Source organism: Camarhynchus parvulus, chromosome 10, assembly GCF_901933205.1.
Source record: "Camarhynchus parvulus chromosome 10, STF_HiC, whole genome shotgun sequence".
In the NCBI taxonomy this organism is placed as follows: domain Eukaryota; kingdom Metazoa; phylum Chordata; class Aves; order Passeriformes; family Thraupidae; genus Camarhynchus; species Camarhynchus parvulus.
In genome coordinates, this window is record NC_044580.1 from 16,399,863 (window position 1) to 16,421,531 (window position 21,669).

The following is a 21,669-nucleotide window of genomic DNA, read 5'->3' on the forward strand; positions in this document are numbered from 1 at the left end:
ACCAGGCCGGTGTTTTGCAGCGCCCTAAAGTGATGGAGGAATGCAGGAAGATGCAGCTGTCAGGAGCTTCGAGCAGGCAGGTGACAGAGCAGGAAATGACTCCTCGGTCATCCGTGGAAAAGCCAGCACATCACCCACCCCACACCCCCTGGGAGAGGCTTGGGCCACCATAAAACACCACGAGGCTAAGAACAGCTTTAATTGCAATATGTGTCCAGTGGAATCAAACCATTTTGGTTTTGTGAAAAATGCATATTTTATGATTGGCTTTTCACAAATGTGTTATGTTGGAAAGTGATGCTGTATTCATTTTCTTAAGTAGTGTGGTAAATATAGTTTTAGGTTATAACAAAATGTTAAAATAGAAACTATGCTATGTAAGATACTTTTTTTTAAAGAGAGGGCTCACACTGAGATAGCAGCCACAGAACACCTAAATCTTTCAGAGAAAAAATTTGTTGCTCTCTTATCAGAAGAAACTAACTTCTTGCTGTCTCGCTCAGTCCTGAAGACGCTGGTTAGGATTAAGAGGAAAAAATTGACACTGACTAGACAGAATCCTGTGTTTGAATGGAATTTATGCATCATGTGTGAGGTGTATTAATATGCAACAGGCTATTGTTTTTAAAGGCTCATCCTCTGTTAATGTGTGTCCTTTTTCAGGCCTATGTTGCCCAGAAAAAGGTACCCGGACCAGTCCGTAACCGTTTGTTTTTGTTGTCTCATATTGTCCTAATCCAAATTGTCCAAATTATTATTACTCTAATTATATTGTTATTTTTATAACCATTTTATTATCATTAAACTTTTAAAATTTTAAAAAACCAAGTGATTGGCGTTTTTCACAGTTTGCAGGATGTCTTGGGCTGGCTGGAGGTGGGCACGGATTCCCTCATCACTGTCGGGATGATTCTGGCCGTGCCCACCCAGCCACTCAGACATATTCACCACTCTTCCACTGTTCGCTGGGGTTTCCTAAGCTTCTGCTTCTAAACATAACAACTCATTTATTCTTTATTCTTTCTCCCAAGTGTTACCTATGGGTGATGTGCTCAGTGGGACAGCACGCAGTGGGGTGCACCCATTTCGCTGCCCAAGCACCAAGCAGGGTTCTAAGAGCAAATTCTTGAACCAGGGCGCTTTTGCTTTACAAGGTGCAGAAACGCACAGTATTTGTGTGGACGCGAGGTTTCTACGCTGTCTAGGAAGGCTTATTTCGAGCTAAACCCCACCATCTCCTGCCCTTCAGTGGGGTGAAAAATGGGCTTCACACAGGCAGGTAACCTCCAGGAAAGCAGTGGGGGAACAGCAGCACCACATCGGTTTTCCATATTTAAGAGCAGCACCACATCGTTTTTCCATATTTCCATATTTAACAGCAGCGCCTCATCGTTTTTTCCATATTTAACAGCCCCAGCCGGCCCGGCTGTCAGCGGGAGAGGCTAAGACCGCCCCAGAGCAACGCGGTGCCTCCCTCTCTCCCACGGCAGCACCCGGGGAACACCGACAGACAAGGTTTCCCCTCAGCGCGGGGTGACCAAGGGCACACGGCTTTCCCACAGCGCTGGGCTGGCGGGCAGCGACCAGAGGAGGGAGCGAAAGAGGGACAGGACCCCCGAACCGCCGCTGCCGCCCGGGGCCCCGTCACGGCGGGGCGTGAGGGGTGAAGGGTGAGGGCTCCGCCCCCAGCCCCGCCCCCACCCCTGTTTACCCACAGGCTGTGCACGTGGTGGCCACGCCGCGCCATTGGCCCGCGCGCCGGGGCCCTGCCGCCACCCCGCCAATCGCCGCGCTGTCCACGCGCTCTCGCCCGCTCGCGATTGGCCCCGGCGCGGCGATCACGCAGCATGACGCACTCCGGGCGTGCGCCCGCCGAGTACCAATGAGGCGGGGGCGAAGGGGCGGCCCGCGGCGAATGGCGGCGCGCGGGGCCGCGGGGCGGCCAATGGGCAGCGCGCGGGGGCGGGGCGCGGGGCCGCGGGCGCTGGCGGAGACGGGCGGGTTTAAAGCGCTTGGCGAGGGCGGGCGCGGTTCCCCCGCGGCCGGGGAGCGATGGCGGCGGCCGGGCCGGGCCCCGGGGCTGGCGGCGCGGTGAAGACGCTGGCCCTGGTGCTGGAGGATGAGGCCCGGCGCGGCGGAGGCGGCGGCGGCTACTGCAGCGGGGACACGGTGTCGGGGCAGGTGCTGCTGGAGCTGGCGGGGCCGCTGCCGCTCCGCGGGCTGCGCCTGGAGGCCGCGGGCCGGGCGCGCGTCGCTTGGAGCGAGAGCTCCCGGCGCAGTGCCCGGGGCGGGCACGTGGGGGGTGGCGGTGCGGGCCCCGGGGCCGGGGCCGCGGCGGGAGGCCGAGGTGCGGTACCTGGACATCCGGCAGAGCCTCCTGCGGGACCCGCCCGAAGGTGAGGCGGGAACGGGTCGGGAGGGGGGGCGCGGGCCCGGCCGCTCCCGCAGCCGCGGCGGGGGTGGCACCGGGGGAGTGGCGCTGCGGGAGCGGGGAAGGGCTGCGGGAAGGCGGCCGGCGGTGAGGGGGGGGCGGAGGAGGGAACGCTCCGGATGGAAACGGGCACAGGGACCCGACAGAACGGGCACCGGGGGCCGAAGGAACGGGCAGCGGCCGCATGGGACAGCGCTGCCGCAGCGCTCAGCCCGGGGAGGATCACCGCCTCACCCGCAGCCGCACGATTGATTCCCTGTGTGGGGGCTGAAAAACGCCGAGCGGGACTGAAATAAAATGCGCAGCTGAATTCCCTGCGCTGTGCGTGTGGCTGTGGAAGGTTCGGCCTCTCCGCGCTGGGTGTGCGGTACCGGCAGCTCCGGGCAGGGAAGCTGCCGTGGAAGACCCTGGAAGCAGCCAGGCTCATCCCGTGGATTGAGGCGGCAGGGGAAGCTCGCTGTGGTGCAGCTCTGTCACTCACACACTGCAGCACTGTGGCAGCGTTGAAAAAAAATTAAAGACAGAACGACGACATTTCGTTCTGTAAGGGTGAAACGCAGCTCAGTCTGATCTGTAGGGAAAGTAGATTCGGGCCTTGTAAATTGTGTAACAGTAGGCCCTATGTGAATAAATTGGAAGCTCATGTATTTATAGTATGTCTTCATGCTGACCTTAAATTGCAGATTTTTCGGCCCAGAAGTTAGCTTGTTAATTGGAAAAGTAGATTAATTGTTGTTCTGCTGAAAAGAAACTTACTTTATGCTTTGGAGAAGCCATTTTGGATTAGGAATTGGCCAGAGTCCTGCACTGAATCTCAAGGTCTCCCATGTTTCCTTGATTTTTGTTTTTCATTGAAATCACATCACAGCATAAATAAAGTATGGGCCACAGTCCAGAACCCACTGGGATCAATAAAAACTTCTTGCATCTGGGTGTTTTCGTACATAAATAATTTATAAAAGCGTCTGCTTTGTTCTATTTCTGGAATAACTAAAATATACTATTCATTCTTATCCTACAGGTGAGGAAAACTTAATTCTTCTAGATGGAAGACACGAATTTCCGTTCAGCTTTCAGCTCCCTCAAGAGTATGTTCAATAATCCAACCTGAAGGGATTGTGCTGGATGCTGCCTGTAGTGGAACATTAACTTAATGTAGTTTGACTTGTGTTTTTTTTAGTATCAGCTTTATATATTTATCTTAATCAAGCACCACGCAGACAGGCCTTGTTTGCTTCAGCTTCCCCAAGGCCCTAAAAGTACAAGCTGTAAATTGGGAAATGTTTACATATGCAGGAAGTGTTAATGTTTGAAGCTGAAATATTAATTGAAGGTAATGGTTTTATGACTGCTCGTTTCAGACCTCTGGTGACCTCTTTTACTGGGAAGTATGGCAGTATCCAGTACTACGTGAAAGCAGTGCTGGAGAGGCCTGCTGTGCCTGACCAGAGTGTGCAGACAGAGCTGCAGATCATCAGCCATATCGATGTCAGCTCACCAGCTCTCCTGGTAAGAGGGTTCCCCCACTTCTCCTCCCCCCTGTAAAACCAGCTGCAAATAAACCATTTCCAGGCAGCATTCACATCCAGCCATAACCCTTCCCATGTTATTCTCGAGCATCATTTTCTGACTTCTGAAAGCATATAAGCTCCCTAAGCTTTTCTCTATAAATAGATTATCTTAGGTTGTGTGAATAGCAAACAGAGTGGCTTTTTTAATACCATTGATTACATCCCTGCTGGCAGAGATGCTCCTGCCAAAAAGTTAGGCAGGCTTCAGATGCATAAATAAGGCTTAATAATAGTAATGTGTGTGTGCAGAGTAGTTACTCTTACCAGAGCAACTACATTCACAGGGCTTCAGTGTCCTAAACTCTACAATAATAGTAGGTTGAGGAGCAGTAATTAGAGAAGAGTATTAATCATGCCCAGCCTGTCATTTAGGCTCTGGCCATTATGTTACATATCCCTGCATTTTGCATGTCGTTTTCTACCGTGAAGTGTGTGCACGCAGCTGCTCCAGAGATCCTTTCAGTTATTTCCCTGTGACAGATTTGGCCACATTAAAGCATTGAGTTTTTAATAATCACTGGAAATACTGTAGAGTAATAAGAAAGATCAGGCATTAAGTAATGAGTAAATAGGCAAGATGGAAGCTAATGAGCTGGATTCTTTTATCTCAACCCGTATTATGAAAATAATATAAAATTATACCTTGCACTTTCATGATAGCTACTGGATCTAAATGGTTATTCATTTAAATATGAATGAGTCATTTCTATTTTATTTAAAATGGTAGGATAATTTTAACATCATGACGTGAACATAGAAAAGAGATGTTTTGAGCAGGCTTTTTTTCCCCCCTCATTACATGCTTACATTTCAATCCATTCTAGAGAGAACTTAGGGTATTTTGGCAGTGACATCTGTAAGCAGAATAGTCTTTATATTCATTAGTTAGGAGTTTGAAGGCATCATACCCACATTCTGTAAGGACAAAGCAGACCATAGGTTATTGCACAGAAGACACATCAGGATGGCAGTGCCAATCTTAATGGATTCCAAGGCTACCACCAAAAGTGCAAAACAACAGGGTTTTTTCATTACAATAAAGAAAATAAAAAACCAGTTTGCATTATTGTATTGACTGAGTGTCACTGCTCAGTAAATCATTTTGAGTAGCTTTGATCCTGGCTTGGACACTTGACATGTGTGCTTGTGAGTTTATTCTAATGAAAACATTACAGGCAGTGTAAATGCCATGCAGTGTGACAGTCCCTGAATAATTAAGATGGTTTTTGTCATGTCTCTACATTTTTGGGGGGTTTTGTGACTTGCAGGTAATGAAGGTGCATCCCCTTAACCCAATGTCTACATATATTTATCCTTTCTTAGAGATACAAAATTAAAAAAATTACTTGCTTAACTGTTAGTTGTTTGCAGATAAAATGAATTCTGCATTCTTCTGCACTGAGAAACATGGAGATAAACACCACAGTATTCCATGAGACCTCTGAAAAGTTAATTTTGAAGACCAAGCACATGCAAAGAAACTGCTCTGTGTTACTTAGTACAGTCTAAATACAGGCTGGGATTTCAAAAGAGAATGTTCAGATTGCCAGATCTTGGTTCCATTTCACATGGTGGCAAAATCTACAGTTGCACTGAGCAGTTCAGGGATTCAGAGCGTGTGGATTTTAGAGCTGGGTTACAATGACTGATATGCATAACACTAAACTGCAAGTGATGGAGAGCTTTATCCCATAAAATGAAAAATACTCTATATTTTATAGACACCTGTTCTAAGAAGTCAGGAGAAGATGGTTGGCTGTTGGTTTTTCACCTCTGGGCCAGTGTCTCTCAGTGCCAAAATTGAGAGGAAGGGATACTGTAATGGTAAGAGTAGTTACCTTAAAAATGTAAATACTAAGCATCTAATGGGTTGGGATTTTTTTTTAATCTCAGTGAAGCCAACACTTTATAGTTCAAAAAATAATTCTGTTTAATAGAAGTAAATTAAGGTCCACATGCATTTAATTTTTTTTTTTAAATTATCTTACCTTTCCCATTGGGAATATAAATTGAAAGGAAGTCCTGTTAATAATCTTATGGAAAACCCATGTACATTTGTGTGTAAAGAACAACAAAATGTTTTTATCTGGGATAAAATACTTAACTGGGATGTAATTAGGTTTTTACATCCTATTTGTATAGGTTTACACTTAGGTAAGAATGAGCTTTAGCAGCTTCTTCATCTTGATAAGACTAGATACATTGAGAAAATAAAACATCCTGAAATTCATTTAGTACTATATAAAAGGAAGATTGGGGCGTAATTTGCAAATAAAGCTTTTATAGCTTGTTCATATTATGCTTAATGTTTCAAAATGAATCATTGTTTATGTGTAAAACATAGTAGGTGGCTATAATTTTGCCTGGATACCACTCTGAAAAAAATAAACTGGCTTGAGGAAACTTACCAAGTATTGTTCTCATAACACTGCAGATGATGTACGTGCTGTGTAACTTGCTTTGATACTCCCAGAGGAAAGTAGGTAAATACCAATTATTCATTGGACTTTTTCTGTCTCTAAGGGGAAGCCATCCCAATCTATGCAGAAATTGAGAACTGCTCTTCTCGTTTGATTGTTCCAAAAGCTGCCATTTTCCAAACACAAACTTACCTGGCCAGTGGGAAGACAAAAACCTTCCGTCAGATGGTTGCCAATGTCCGAGGAAACCACATTGCCTCTGGGAGTACAGATACCTGGAATGGGAAAACTCTGAAAATCCCACCTGTATCCCCATCTATACTTGACTGCTGCATTATTAGAGTAGAATATTCATTAGCTGTAAGTATTGGGTTTTCAAATGTACAAACTTTAGATACTGCATTCAGTTGGGAACAGAAGAATCTACTGAGTAGCTGTTAGGTTTTTAACTTGGGAACTACAATAAATGCAAATCTAGAGAAAGGTGTCCCAGCCCACAGTGGGGGGTTAGAGCTAGATGATCTTTAAGATCCCTTCTAACCCAAACCATTCTATGACTCTACAAAAAATAAATATCATAAACCACATACATGAGAGACTGAAGGTCATAGAGATTCTGAGATGGAAAGGTGGGAATAATGGGGAAAAGGGAGAAATGTTTCTGAGGAAGAAGCAGCTTCATTTCAGACATGCAGGGATTGTTTTGGGAAAGCATTTCAAGATGAATGGGGTCCTCAAGTGATTCTTTCCAGAAATGGGAAGATAAGACTGCAAGTCAAGTGCATAATTATGTTTGTCAAGATGGTTTTTACTTTTTAATGTCACTTAGAGACAAGTTACAGAAAGAATGAAACTGCTGAAAAATAAGGAAAGCTGCCAGGGTATTAGCTAAGCATATCTGGGATGACAAAGCTCTTAATTTTTAAATTTGCAGTGTAGGGAATAGGGCAGCTTTTAAGAGCAGCATTCAATGGGGTCTCATGTTGTTTTTTTCTTCTGTTTGGGGGTTGTCACATAGGTGTATATCCATATTCCTGGTGCTAAGAAATTGATGATTGAAATGCCTGTGGTGATTGGCACTATTCCATGTATTGGATTTTCAAGCAGAAACTCCAGCATTACCAGCCAGTTTAGTATGGATATGAGTTGGCTGGCATTGACCATGCCTGAACAGCCTGAAGGTAATAAATACATATTGAACTGTCTCTAATCCAGCACAGCACTGTCTGCAGCAGATGGGTGCAGTGCCAGTTTAAGGGCACTGCCAGGGATGTAGGCAATGGAAATACGACTCACAAAGTTCTTTAATTGAGATCCAAAATGATTGGTGAGGTTACCCCAACTCCAGCCTTCCTGCAGTCTCTCTGTACCCCATCTGACTGAAACAACTAACTTCTGATGGTGGGAATATTCTACTCATTACTGATTATATCTTGATACAACATCGGTTTGCTGCTGGAGTTACCCTAAAAGCACAGCACTCTCTGTATTCCTGCTGAATCGTCTGAGTTTACTGAAAACATAATTTTAGTTACAGTGTTAATGAGTTCAGTGCACTTCCAATACAGTTTTTGTGGTCCTGGATATACTGTAATGCAGATGTTCTTGCTGTGAGTGAGTGAAGAGTTTGAAATATGACAGAAGCATCTCTTGTGTTTCAGCACCACCAAATTATGCTGATGTAGTGTCTGAGGAAGAGTTTTCCAGACATGTTCCTGCTTATCCACCTCCCATTGACTGCGAGGAACAGTTGTGTTGTCCTGTCTTTGCTTACATACAAGAGTTCCGGTTTCAGCCTCCACCTCTTTATTCAGAAGTAAGAAAATAAATAGCAGGTGGTATTTTTATTGTCAGATGGCAGAAAAAACTCAAACACATACCTAAATGCAGGAATTGCAGGCAGTAATTGTTGTCTTTCTTCTCTCCTTAGATTGATCCACATCCAACTGATGTAGAAGAAGTTCAGCCCGTTTCATTCATGCTCTGAGGATGTGTAATGAGCATCATTGTGATGAATGTCTTAATCTTTCTGCTGCTTAAGCTGGTAGTGCAGCTAAAAAGGAAACAGTTTTCTTTTTCCAAACTTCAGTCTGTGTACAAGAAAGGCAAAGGAAAATGGAGAAGGAGGTGTGAGCATGTTTGGTGATAAAAGAGAACCTGCTGGATTAGTCTGCACAGAGGATAAAGGGAGCAGCTGAGCTTGGGATACTTGAGAAGTACCTGAAAATACTGAAGAGAAAATGCATCAATGAAATACTGAATGTTTTCCAAAAAGTGGATACACTACACAAAGTACGAGGAGGAGATGTGTGGATCTTCTGAAGAGAAAAGAATTTCTATTTTGTTTGCAACACTCTGGAAGAATGTACATAGCGATGTCAAGAACTCCTGTAGTAGAACAGAATGTGGGGTAAGAAAACATTTCCAAAAGATTCCAGTGGTCAAGGGGCTTCAGCTTTGCACTGTCTGCATCCAAAAAAGGAACACTACTGCATCACAGAGCGAAGTCTTAACTTCACATTTGATGGGAAGCTGCCCTTCTCACGACTGCCAAGTGGTACTATTTCCTCATTCGTGATGATCCTGAGGACACCGTGGATGACGGAATGGCTCTTACACAATATTGCAAAGGCAACCATTTCCTGAGTGCAAGACACAAGTGTGGAACAAACAGTGAACTTTGAGATGAGCTTATGCACTATGCTTTCTTTCAAGGGATTTCTTAAGGGAATTATTCTAACCTCTTCTACTGTGAGTTCTTCTTCTGCATCTTAAGCCTATGGATAGCATGATAAGGGGAAGCATGGCAAGGGAGAAACCTTTTGCCAGCAGCAGGTATACTTAGCAAAAAGGACAATATTTATTTATTCAAAAGCCTTTATAAGCCTACCTCTGTTTTGGATATTTACTTACGGTCAGATTTGAGACCAAAAAGAGTCTTGTTAAAGCTCCAGTATACTTCAAGGTTCTAAAAGGGACCCTAAATGGTTTCTGTGGTTAGTGAATGAGATACGAGGTGTAGGGAGAGGTGTAAATATACCCAGAATAGACATAGCTTATAACTGAAGTGAAAGCAGACATCAGGGGAACAAAGTCCTCTGGTAATGGCACAAAGCTTTTCATTACTCCTGCATTTTTGTCTAAAGATCTATTGTCAGGGGCTGCACTGGTCATTTGCTATCCATACTATATTTGTTGGTGTGTTTCGTTGTTTGTTTTTGCTGTTTAAATTTGTTTTGGTGCAATATTTTAATGTTTTCTTCCTCAGGTCATTTAGAACAGTGAGAGTTTGTTGCTGCTAAGAGTGAAGGCACAGCATTTACTTGCCCTTCTGCTGCCTTCGTTTAAAAGTAGAATGTTTGCTTCCTGCCAGCCATCAATTGGGATCAGTAAACAATCACCAACAGATCACTTACAGGAGCAGAAAACAGCATTGTCAACATGCACGTTTACAGTCCTGTCTTTGAAATACAGGGGATTTTGGACTACTAGAAACACTCCATATGTCTTACAGAAGGGTTTGGGGTTAAAACCCGGTGCTTCATGTGGTAAAACAGTGTACTTTCTGATGATTACAAAAAGAACAATTCAGTTTCCTTCATTCCATCAATAACTGCAGTTTAAACAATGGTTTGAATGGTTTTTTATGAAATCTGTCTTCACTTAAGAAGCAGGGATTTTTCTACAGGCATACACGGATATATATTTTTAGTCTTCTTTTAGTTTAACTTCCTTACATTGTCTAATTTCTAGCACTTCACCTCAAATCCTTTTTGCATCAGTGTGAACGACAGACTGGTGGAGATTGACATTTCCAAACTGCAGTTACTCCTTCCATTTGCAACATTTAGTATTGTTTTCTATAGCAAATGCAGCTTTAACCAAAATTTGAGTGCATGATTTAGAAAGGACATTCTAAAAATGATTATTTAAGTCTCAAGGTGTAGCTCTCATGCCTTTTTGTTAAAGTGAAGGCCTGCTCATACAATCAATGCAGGATTTTCATTCACGTCATTTGGAAAGGGAACAAGCATCTTTTCCTTAAACAAGATACCATTATACTTACTTGAAAAGTAATTTGGTTGTGTAATAACTTGCACGGTAAGAATCCAAAATATTAGCTTAAAGAACATTAGGTGCTTTTTGGACTGTAATACCTGATAGGTGATGTGTGCTACTTGGCATAATCATGGTCAAGCAAACAGCAGTATGAAGGGTAAAGGTGTGTTTTTTTTTTTTTCCTAAAATCTTTGAGTTGTTTTCTATTCTTTGCAGATAAACTGTGGCCTTAGATTGTTTGCTGCAAAAAAAGTCAACTATTACGTGTTTCTTAGGAAGCACACATGGCCCTTCAAAGGAGGGGTGAAAACATGATTAAGTTCTGCTCTCTGGCACTTGGCTTAGTGCAGAAATTGATCCTTAAAAATAATTACTGTTTGCACAATAATAAGTTCAATATGCAGGGGCTTTGTTTTGATAACTGTGAAACAGTTTAAAAGAGACAAAATAAAAAAAGCTGTTTAACATACAGGAACATGATTGTATTTTGTACTAATGAATGAGCCCCATGGGTTCTTTGTTAATAAAAGTGTCAAATCTGCATTGTGCTGTTCTGGTTTGGTGCTATGTCAAGAAATACCTGTATTCTACCCTACAGATCTCTAATTCTTCTCTGATCTGGGAATTATGCCTTCATCTGTCACTGTTTTAGTTCTCTGAACTATTCATAACCAAGAACTGGAACAAATTGATCAAATGGGGCCTCCTCCCACCCATAGTTATTGTGTAATAGGGGCTCTCACCCATAAGGATTGAAGGATGTGAGCTCTAATTGGATCTCTCATCTCTCATATTAATCTTAGAGGATATTTTATTGTTTCCTGTCGACAAGATTAGAGCAACAAACTAAAGATAAATACATCAGGGCAGCCTTAGAACCAGAGTGCAGAATGACTGAAGCAGAAACCCTGCTGCTATGGGGAAAGAGGGGACAAACTGTACCTGCCCCATGCTCACCTGAGCCAGGAGTGAGGTGATAAATCTCCATCAGGGTCCTGCCTCCCAGGGGTTTAAGGAACAAAGACAACAGTTGATTTCTTCTTCCTGTTGCCATTTTTGAGGGAAGATGGCAAATTTCTTCCTGGAAAAGCAAGGTGAAGATGCTGTTCAGGATTGTGGAATCACAGAACAGTTTGGGTTGAAAGGGACCTTAAAACCCATCCCATGCCACCCCTGCCATGGGCAGGGACACTTTTCACTGTCCCAGGGTGCTCCAAGCCTGTCCAGCCTGGCCTTGGGCACTGCAAGGGATCCAGGGGCAGCCACAGCTTCTCTGGGCCACTTGTGCCAGGGAGGAATTTCTTGGGCCTATTCAAGCACCAGAACCAGCAGAGGAGTCACGATTAATGAAAACAAAAATTCAAAACCTCAAATACTGGTCTTAGATTTTTTTCTAAAAGCTCTCTCACTAAATGATAGTTAAATGTCTTACCTTAAAGTTCACAGTAGCAATTCCACTTCAGCCACTGTTTGCTTTTATAGGGGAGTATTTCAGTTGACAAGCTGTAATTGTCTATTAAAATATGTTAGGTGTTTAAACAGGTAGTAAAAGCCAGGCAGAGATAGAGCAGATCCTGCAGGCTCGTGTTTGCAGCCCTGACCCTTCTGATGTTTGCATGGAAACACACAGAGTACGTGCAGAGCAAGAGAGATCATTTAATCAGCTCCTGGGGCACATTCCAAATTATCAAAATAGCATGTTCCATGACTTCATTACCCACTTTGGACAGCAAAAGGGAACATCTAACTCAGTTTGTAAAATCTCTGCTATATATATAGCAATAAAAACATGTTGGGAGAGCACAGTTTGCAAACAATGTTGATTTGGAGATAATCAGTTGTTCTACAACTCCTTACAATACCCAGGCATTTGTGCTCTATTTTCTAGTCAAATTCTGCTGATTTTCAGTGCTCTCCTCAGGGTAGTGACTTAGCACAGGGACACAGAGCCCAGCCTTCAAACTGCTGCCTGTTCCAAAGCTGATTATATAATATGTTAACATCAATATGGACAGTCCAGGCTGCTGCACAAAGTAAATTCTCCAAAGAACTAATTAGGTCTAGGATGAACCCAGTCCACTTTTAGTATTAACATTTTATATATGGCATAGACAAGGTGACAGTGTTCTTCCAGATTATGTTGTCATTGTTTCTAAGTAATTAATAGGAAATGACAGTACAGAAAAGCTCTTCTAGAATATCACTGCATTATTGACATTTTAGGACAAATGACTAATAATAATTTTAAGTTAAAAAATTGTGAAGAGTGGTTTTATGTGGAATAGAAAATGGTAACTCAGGCGGGAGTTCGCTGGAGTGGCTGCTCATGCCATCAACATGCTATGGGGCCTTCTTAGCTACACAGGGCAGATTCAACTGTGCTGCTGATAAATCTCCAAACACCCATCCCTTCAAAAGAAAAGAGATCCTTCTTCGTTTTGGCTGACATTCAGCCACCTGGCTGCCTGTAAGGTGAGGAGAAAAATGAAAGACAGGGTGAAAGTTGGAGCTAGTAGGCTAAACCCAGCCAATTTTCGGCAATGAAAAACTGTTTTTTCACAGCACCTTGGAACAGCATCAGTGTCCCCATAAATGAGGCACTGGGCATTGATAGAGGTGAGAACAGAAGCAGGATTTTGACTGCAAGGTCTTAAACCTTAAACAGGATTGTTGCACACCCAGAAAGATCCAGGTCTCTGTGTAGGCCAGTCCTATTTGATGTCATTTCTAGAATCAGGTTGTGTTGGTCACAACATATCAGGCCCCAGCAGGAGGAGAAAGTGATTCTTACTGCTGAACTAATTAGACTAATCAATGCACAAAAGAGAGCACAAGTGACAAAAGTTACAATTTCATTTAAATCTATTAAGGCCTGAAGTGCTTGTCTCCTATGTCTTGATGTGATGTGACCAGTTCAGTAGCCTTAAGAAATTAGAAAGATACTAAAAGGAAATATTCTGCTGTCCTGAGTGTAAAATGAAAGCAGAAAGGGAAAAGCATTGGCTGACCTGACAGATTCTTTTTCTGCAGTGTCCTGGAGGAGAAGAGAACTGTCTGAGAGGGTTTAGTGTCTGCACAGGCCCATCAAGTTCTGCACTCTGTGCCCCAAAAGTGGCATTTTGGTATGAGCACATCTCTCCCTCACTCAGATCCTGGAGCAGGTGGCCTCACCCAGTACCTGCCATGCACAGACACAAGGGACAGACAACAGCTTAGCACCAGGAGCAAGATCAGAAAGGCTGGAATTCCAAGGGGCCCTCCCAAGCTGCAGCCAGACCTTCTCCCACGTCAGGGGCTGGAGCAGCTGTGCTGTCACCTGCAAGGATGGCAGTGACACAAGGAACTCCTCTGGCCCCACCTGGGAGTCTCACACTTCAGGAGCAGAGAGCTGGGGATGTCTGTTAGCAGAGGTGTGAAATGAAGGTCCCCAGGAAGGGCAGCTTCGCAGGCTTTCCCTCATGTGATCCCACCTGCCATCACTGCAAGAGGACTTTACACTCATCCAAACAAATTAACAATTCATTTCCAACCCTGACACGAAGATTAACCCTGCCAATTAATTCCTTAATCTCTTGCTGCTGACAAGGCTCACAGTTGCCATGTGGATGCTTGTCCACTGGGGCCTGGAGCGGGGCCATTCTGTTTAATTAATGCTGCATCCAGGAGACGGTGGGGCTGATGCTCCAACAGATTCCAGCAACACAAACCAGAGCTGCAGCTCACACACCACCCTGTGCTCAGCACCTCCACAAGGGCACACACCATCCCAGTGCCTGTGGCAGCTCTTGCTGCATAAAGGGGGCGCTTCAACCAATCCAGAGACATTTAGCCATGGTTTACTTGTAGAAAAATTCTTCTTGATCTCATCTCCGCAACAGATGAGATCAGAATTTTGCATGTTTCCAGCAGCAGCAGGAAAAAACAACCCACAGAATTGTGTCAGTCTCCTTCCTCCTGCCTCAGCCAGCTGACAAGATGTTGGGTTTGGGCTTGGGGCTGCAGGGAGGAGGAGCAGCCAGGCTGAGGCTGCTTCAGAGGGAGAGGTTGGATGAGAACTGAACTGACACGAGTTTGGAAATGTGTGAAGTACAGTAAAAAGGAAAAGCAATGCTCAGTCACCTCAGGGAATCTTTGTAAACCAGCTGTAACAAATTGGGTCAATTTTCCTTTGTTTCTATAGGCTTTGCCATATATAATTAAACAGACACTGCCCATTAAGGTGCTTTACAAAGTGAGCTAATACTCAATAAAATCTATGAATAATATTAAATTAAAGACTAAAACCTCTGGACATATAAACCAGGAAACTGCAGGTGTATAAACTAAGCAAGCAACAAAACCCCCATAATTTGGTGCCTGTTACAACTAGTCCAGTGGGTGGAACAAGTGAAGGGATCCCAGAACTGCAGGGAACACATGGATTGTATAAACCCACACATAAATGGTGTTTACAGAGAAGGATGAGGAAGGAGGCAGGATGATACACTGGACAGGACACTCTGCTCCACACTGAAATTGGGTAATGTCTGCCTTGGGGTTTTGTTGTTGTTGTTGTTGTTTTTCATGGATTTGGGCTCAGTGCTCAATTATACACTGAACTCCCTTCAGCCAGGGAGGGTCAACGTCACCCCTTTGCAATGGCCAGACAGACAGAGGCAAGAAAAGCCTGGATTGTCCTGCAGCCCACCTGCTCCTGACAGGACAAAAGAAACATCTGCTGTTGGGGAGTTACGAAAGGGGAAACAACTTTCGATGCAAAAATTGCATCTACCCGATTGGAACAAGCTGTGCAGGGACCTGCCACTGGTCACACTGGAGAGGTGCTGCCTTCAGTACATCCTTTTTTTAAGGCGTGCAGCAAAGCCAAGAGCAGCTTGAGGACTGGAGAGATCAGTATTTCTGCAGTGGAGGTGTTTTTGCAGACGCCGTGTGCGCCGTGTCACTGGAGAACCAGCTCATTGTGTCCTCAGGGTTTATTTCCATGGGACTTGACAGAAGGACAAAAACCTCATGGGGTCTTGCTCATGACATGGCATTCTGTGCAGGAATCTTAAGCTGTCCTTGGTGATTCTTCTCAGCATTTCCTTCACGAGGTCACTTGGTACCAATCCTCAGCAGGATCTGGGGCTCTGGGCACGCGTGGCTCCCACGGGTGTGTGTGGCCAGGGGTTCATTTGCTGCAGGATGATTTGGCAATTCCTTGTTTTCTGGAGTTGTCACACTGTCTTCTAGGAGCTCCTGCTATAAATAGCTCTTGGGTGGGTGCCAAGGATGTATTTTTTCCAGGCAGAAGCAGTGAAACATTTGACTTTCAAACATGGCACATCAGGACAGGGACAGGGGCAGAGAGAGGGGATCTGCTGGTTGTGTATTGTGTGAGCTGGTAGGAAAGCCCAAGCAGCGCTTAGAGCAACACCTTCCCTCTTGCATTCAAGCAATTTATCTTGCTTAAAGTCATTTATGAAATGCAATTTTCTGCAATCCACACCAACCACTCCGAGCAGTGCTCAAGCTATGCACAGATATTTTGCCCCCGTGCTCAGCTGAGCTGTTCTGCCACCCCCTGATGCATTTGGCACATCACAGGCTGAATCCTCCCTGAGCCCCACTCCAAGCCCTGCCTCAGGCCAGGCCAAAGCAGAGAATTTCCATGAGGACTCAGCCTCCCCCTTCTGCTCAGATGGGCTTCACCCAGCAATCACAGCAATCACTCGCAGCTCCTGTCATTTAGGTGCCTGTTTGATCCCAGCCAAACTGTCCTTATGAGGATCTGGCACACACTTGGGATCCAGGCACATTGGGAAAATGACTTCAAGGCTGTTTAGAGAGTTCCCATGCCTAGAACAGCTCACAGTTCAAGGGGATCCCCATCTCTGCCTGCAACACTCACTGTTAAACACATGCTGCCACAGAATTTTCCTTTGGGGAGGGAAAAGCATGACAGACAACAGCCTGACATGGAGTTCAACATCAGCCTTGGCATTTTTAATTTAATGCAGGATGGAAATCCAGAAAGGACCAGGCTTGGTTGTTTACCATCCCCTCTTTCTCTCCCCCACCCACGCTCTCCATCCATTACAGCGGTGCCACTTTTCCCAGGCATCAGCCATCACCCACAGGCCTGAGCAGGCAAGGATTCCTCCCACTCCTTCAACTGCACCCTAACTACTCCCTGCTTCCCAGACAAGGGCACGCCAATCACTGTTATCTTGGCTGCATCACAGCTCCAATCCCTGAGCAAAGAGGAGCTGCTCTATCGCCAGACCTCAGCTGTTCAACCCTTCCCTGCCCCTCACACCCAAATCACATGGATCCCCAAATCCCTGCCCAGGGCAGCGGGTGGCAGAGGAAGGCAGGGAGCAGGGCTTGCTGTGCTCTTGCTCTCCTTGCCAGCTGAGCTCCTGTGAGCCAAGCAATGGAACCATCAAGGCTGTGCCCCAGCCCCTGCTGTGCCGAGTGGGCAGCGATCCTGCCATGGCTGGCACGTGTTCCTGGCTCTCTGGCTGGCAGGGAGGCATTCTGGATGCCAGGAGATGCCCCTCCTTGGGTGAGCCACCATTCCAGGAGCAGCAGGGCAGCCCTCCTGCCCAGGGTCTGGCACCAGGACACGGCTCACACACCACGGGCCTGCTCCCGTGCCAGCGCTTGTTTGAATAATGACATTTTCAGGCTGACACCTGCAGAGATGTTTGCATTTTGCTCTCTTGCACCTCAGTGTTTTAATTGATCTCGCAGCCTGAGATTTTCCTAAAATATTCAGTGGTTTCATGGCCTTGCTTTCCCTTCAATAGATTGCAGTGCACAGTGATGTGTCACTGTTCTCCTGATGATCTCGGCCTTTCTGGGCTCTGGAAATCCAGATGCTGGCTTTCCTGCCCTCATCCCTTGGCATCCTTTTCCTGCTCTCATCTCCTGGCAATGAAATGAAACCAATTTGCAAGAAAATCTACTGCAGACATTGTCTTCAGCTGAGTGGAAACTCCCAGATGCTTTTGCTGCTGCTGGCTTAGGAACATTTGTGGTTTCTGGCATGTCCTTGACAGGTATGAAACTTGTACGACTGCTGAGTCATGAGCTGCACAGGGAGTGACACAACACACCCCACAGTCAGCTTCCAGAGGTGGCCTTTGGCTGAAAATTCTCTGGGAGGAGGCAGAGGTGAGCACCAGAAGCATCTGTGGGGATGGCGTGGGCTCCAGGCCAGCAGCAGCCGGGAAGAGGTGGCCCCAACCAGAAAGGGGTGTGTGGCTTCCACAGCCTCGTGGAGGATTAGGCAGAGCTCCTGGGCAGGACAGCTCACTTGGAATGCTGCTCCTTTCCCAAGTGATGGCTGTGACGGGGGTAAATGGTGTCACACCTGCCTGAGAGCCAGCAGCAGAGACAACTCTCACTCCTACCTACCCAAAAACACACACGTGGCATCCCGTCCTCTCACCCCGTGCACCCCAGGGCACTTCTGGCAGATTTTTAAGGAATGTAATTACAAACACTACGAAGAAAAAAGGGTGAAAAACATTTAGTCTCCATCAAGGGCACACTTGGAGGGAATTTGTTTTTCTGCATCGATTCTCTGATAGCCAAAGGATTTCTTTTTTGGAAAGCATCCAAAACCCACAGCTGGAAGTCTGAGTTGCTTCTCTCTGTCTTTTAAAGCAGAAGGGAAGGAATGGCTCTGGAGAGACCCTGCCACTGCTGGGCAGCACAGAAACACCCTGGGCAGCTCCTATTTGAAGAGGCACATCTGAGACACTGCATTGAATGAACCAGGCTGGAAAGGATGGAGGGGCAGCACAAAACCATCAGCACCACACGCAGACCTCGTGGCCACAGTGATCTCTTGGTGAGGGACCACAAGGACACGGTGCAGTTTGCTTTAGGATAAACAGGCAGCCCAGTACATTTATCCAGGGTTACTCATACCAATAGCAGCCTATTGTAACATTACCAGAATTCATTAGGTGCTTCCCTGACATCCATATGAGTAATAATAATAACAACGATTAATACTTCACACATGAACAAGTTAATCCTGCCCTTTTAAAAGCAAAAATATTGCTGCCCTTATTTTAAGGGCGGGAACCTGAGATAAGCAAGGAGGGTGACCTAATCATTGTTGCTCTGTGGAGTACACGATCACTTACGGTGTTTCGGCGCCTGGTTCATTTAGGTAATTATTTTTGTGATCCACCCATAAGTAGAACAACAGCCACAAAGGTTTGGAAATGGAGAACAGACCATGCTGCTTTGGAGGATACTGGATACTCTTCTCATTACCTCTGACTGGAGGCAACAGATATAGGAGTTTTGGGGAAGAAAAGCAGGATATGATGGAGGAATGCTCCCTGCTTAGGCCTTGGCTCCAGACCTAGTGAGCACCACAAGATTCATGCACATTTTCACCCTGCCCCAAAACTCCTGGTGTCAGGGACAGGCACAAAAAGGGGACAAAGAATTTAACATCTGTCTGGAATTCAGCCATGGCTGGATTCAGCATGACGTAGAAAGGACAGAGGGTCCTCCACCTCTGTTCCCACAACCAGCATGTGAAAACATTTCCCACCAGGCAGAGTCAAAGCTGTAGTTGCCAATCACTCTGTACTTCCAATAAGCTTGTCCTGGAAAACTCTCCAAATGCTACTGCCCCATCAGTCTTTGCTACATCCTGCTCTTTGTGCTGAATTCACCAAGCACACAAACCTGCTCCCACTTTACCTACCTCATAGCTGTTTATTTCAGATAGCAGAAACTTCTGCTTTCAGCAGAACACTCAATCCCTTTATAAGAATAAAATATTTAAGCCTTTATACCAAAATCTCCAAACGCTCCATAAGCACTACAGTAATCCCCATAATACATATCCATCAGTCCTACAGTCAGCCTACAATCTGTACACGTCAGAGCAGTTTTCCTGGGGGATTCAGGAGTCAGCGGACTCCTAAATCCCTGCCTTGCTCTCTAACACCAGAGGTGACAGGGGACAGGCCAGGAGCTGCAATACTTTCTGTGTATTCTGTGAACCATTTCACCCTGTGCCTACATCAGGCACATTTCAGGAACACTGGAAGCTGCCAGGAAACCTCAATGGAGGAGGCACTCAGAAAGCTTGTGACTTAAACCAGCTTGCTCCTGACTCTGCTGGCTTGGCCCCCTCAGCACACTCACCACCACAGCAGCAGGATGCAGCTCACAGGGATATTTCTCTCACTTGTAGTTTCATCCTCACGCTAAACTCAGTCCTCCTCAAAGCTGTCCTGTTTCCAGCTGGGATAGAGTTAATTTTCTTGTTATTAGCTGGTACAGCGCTGTGTTTTGGATTTAGCATGGGAATAATGTAGATAACACCCTGATGTTTTAATTGTTACTTACGAATGCTTACCCCAAATCAAGGACTTTCAGTTTCCCATGCTCTGTGCATGAAGCAGGTGCACAAGAAACTGGGGGGAAGAGAACTGACCGAAGGGATATTCTGTACTAGAGAATCTCAGGTTCACCATATAAACTGGGGGGAGTGGACTGGGAGCTGCTTGGGGACAGGCTGGGCATGGATCAGCACATGGTGATCAATTGTTTTGGTTTTTACTCCTCTCTCTCTCTCTTCTCCTCATCCTTACAATTTCTATTATTACAACTAGCATGGATATATTACATTTGATTTCAATTAATAAATTCTTATCTCAACCCACAAGTTTCACTTTTCTTTCCGATGCTCCTCCCCACCAGGGAGAGAATGAGCGAGGGGGTGTGCTGTACGTTGCTGCCAGCTGGGGTTAAACCATGGCAAAAGGTGACAGCAGAAACCTGTGACGGTGGTGCACGTCAGAGAGAGACATTCAACAGTTCCTGGGAAAATCCAGCCTGTCCCAGAGTGCACCTTTTCCCACTGCCACCTCTGCCTGGGGGCAGTTGCTGCTCAGTTTATCTAAGCTGGTGGCACAGGCAGCTGAACGACTGACTTTTGCACATGCTGCTCTGAGATTTGTGCAATCATACCCAGCAGTTTCCAAAGCTTTGGGATTTTGCAAAAGAGTTTGCAAAGCAGCAAGAGGCCTTTGAGAATTGCAGCCCTTGAAAAATCAGCTCAACCACATCACTGTTACTTGCTGGCCAAAAAAAAAAAATAAACGTCAACTCGGTCACATGCTGAACTGTGGAAAAAGGGGCTGTTTTCTTCGTCTTCCTGCCCTGCTAACCACAATCTGAGAGATGTGAGGAGGATCATGTGCTCTCCTGCAGGCTGGGGCTGGTGGAGAGAGCTAGGGAGGATGGTGGAATTTCACATTGGGTTTGGACACGCAACCTCGCAATGCCAAGTCAAGAAATCTCATTGGGTTTGAGCAATGAACACACCTGACAGGGTGCCAGGAGAAAGGGAAACCCCAAAAGGATGAGGAACATACTCAAACTCCATAAGACACATGGAGTCCTTTTCCAGAATCCAACAACCACTGGTCCCAAAGCTCTTCCCACCCTGACCCTCTCCTCATTACCCTGTCAGTGATTTGCCCATTGATTTTCCTGAGCCAGGTGCTCTGGAGCAAAGGTGTGAGGCCATAACTACATCTGACTGCAACAGATAGTGAGGGAGCCCACAAGCCTGGCATATCCCCAAAGCATTGCCAACCCCACCCAATTCCCAGAAAGGATTTTCCAGTGGAATGGCAGATGCAGCTTCTTTCTACCACACTCGGGTCCCTTAATTCAGGAAAAGACTGCTGTACCTCCCTCCTTTCTGTTCTCTCTTTCCAGTCCAGAATCCTTCAGTAAGGGTTTGGTCAGCAAGGAGCAATCTGGCACTTCATAAAAGAGGTCTGTAGGAGAGTGGAATGATTTTCCATGCCAAAGCCCAATGCCAATGCCAACCCTGATGTAAACAGAGGTTTACCTTGTGCAGCCATGACTGATGAGTGGCTGAACTGCACCTTCCACCAGACACATTAAACCTATGCTTTGAGGGGCATTGCTATTGCCAGTTACACTCCATAAAAGTCCATTATTTGCAGAACTGTGGTGACAAAGGGGGTCAAAAGAACCTTTCCAGCAACCAGACAACAAAGTCTTCATTTGATATATAAAGTTATCATTGCATTGCTTTACAAACCCTGTTCTCAGGCTGCAGAGGGCCCTTTTCTCCTCAGCAGCTCTGGTCAACACCAGAGCTCTGTGCTCAGCCCCTGCCCTGGTTTTGGCA

At 45.7% G+C, this 21,669-nt stretch overlaps 1 protein-coding gene across 1 annotated transcript; it reads left to right on the plus strand.

The window, feature by feature from the left end:
- The first annotated feature begins 2,036 nt into the window (after window positions 1-2,036).
- Window positions 2,037-11,018, plus strand: ARRDC4 (arrestin domain containing 4). Its single transcript, XM_030955569.1, has 8 exons — window positions 2,037-2,396; window positions 3,453-3,519; window positions 3,793-3,940; window positions 5,724-5,826; window positions 6,526-6,782; window positions 7,441-7,603; window positions 8,084-8,238; window positions 8,353-11,018. Exons 1-8 carry the CDS (start codon window positions 2,120-2,122, stop codon window positions 8,407-8,409), a joined length of 1,227 nt encoding a protein of 408 aa, XP_030811429.1. The 5' UTR covers window positions 2,037-2,119; the 3' UTR covers window positions 8,410-11,018.
- The last annotated feature ends 10,651 nt before the right edge of the window (window positions 11,019-21,669 follow it).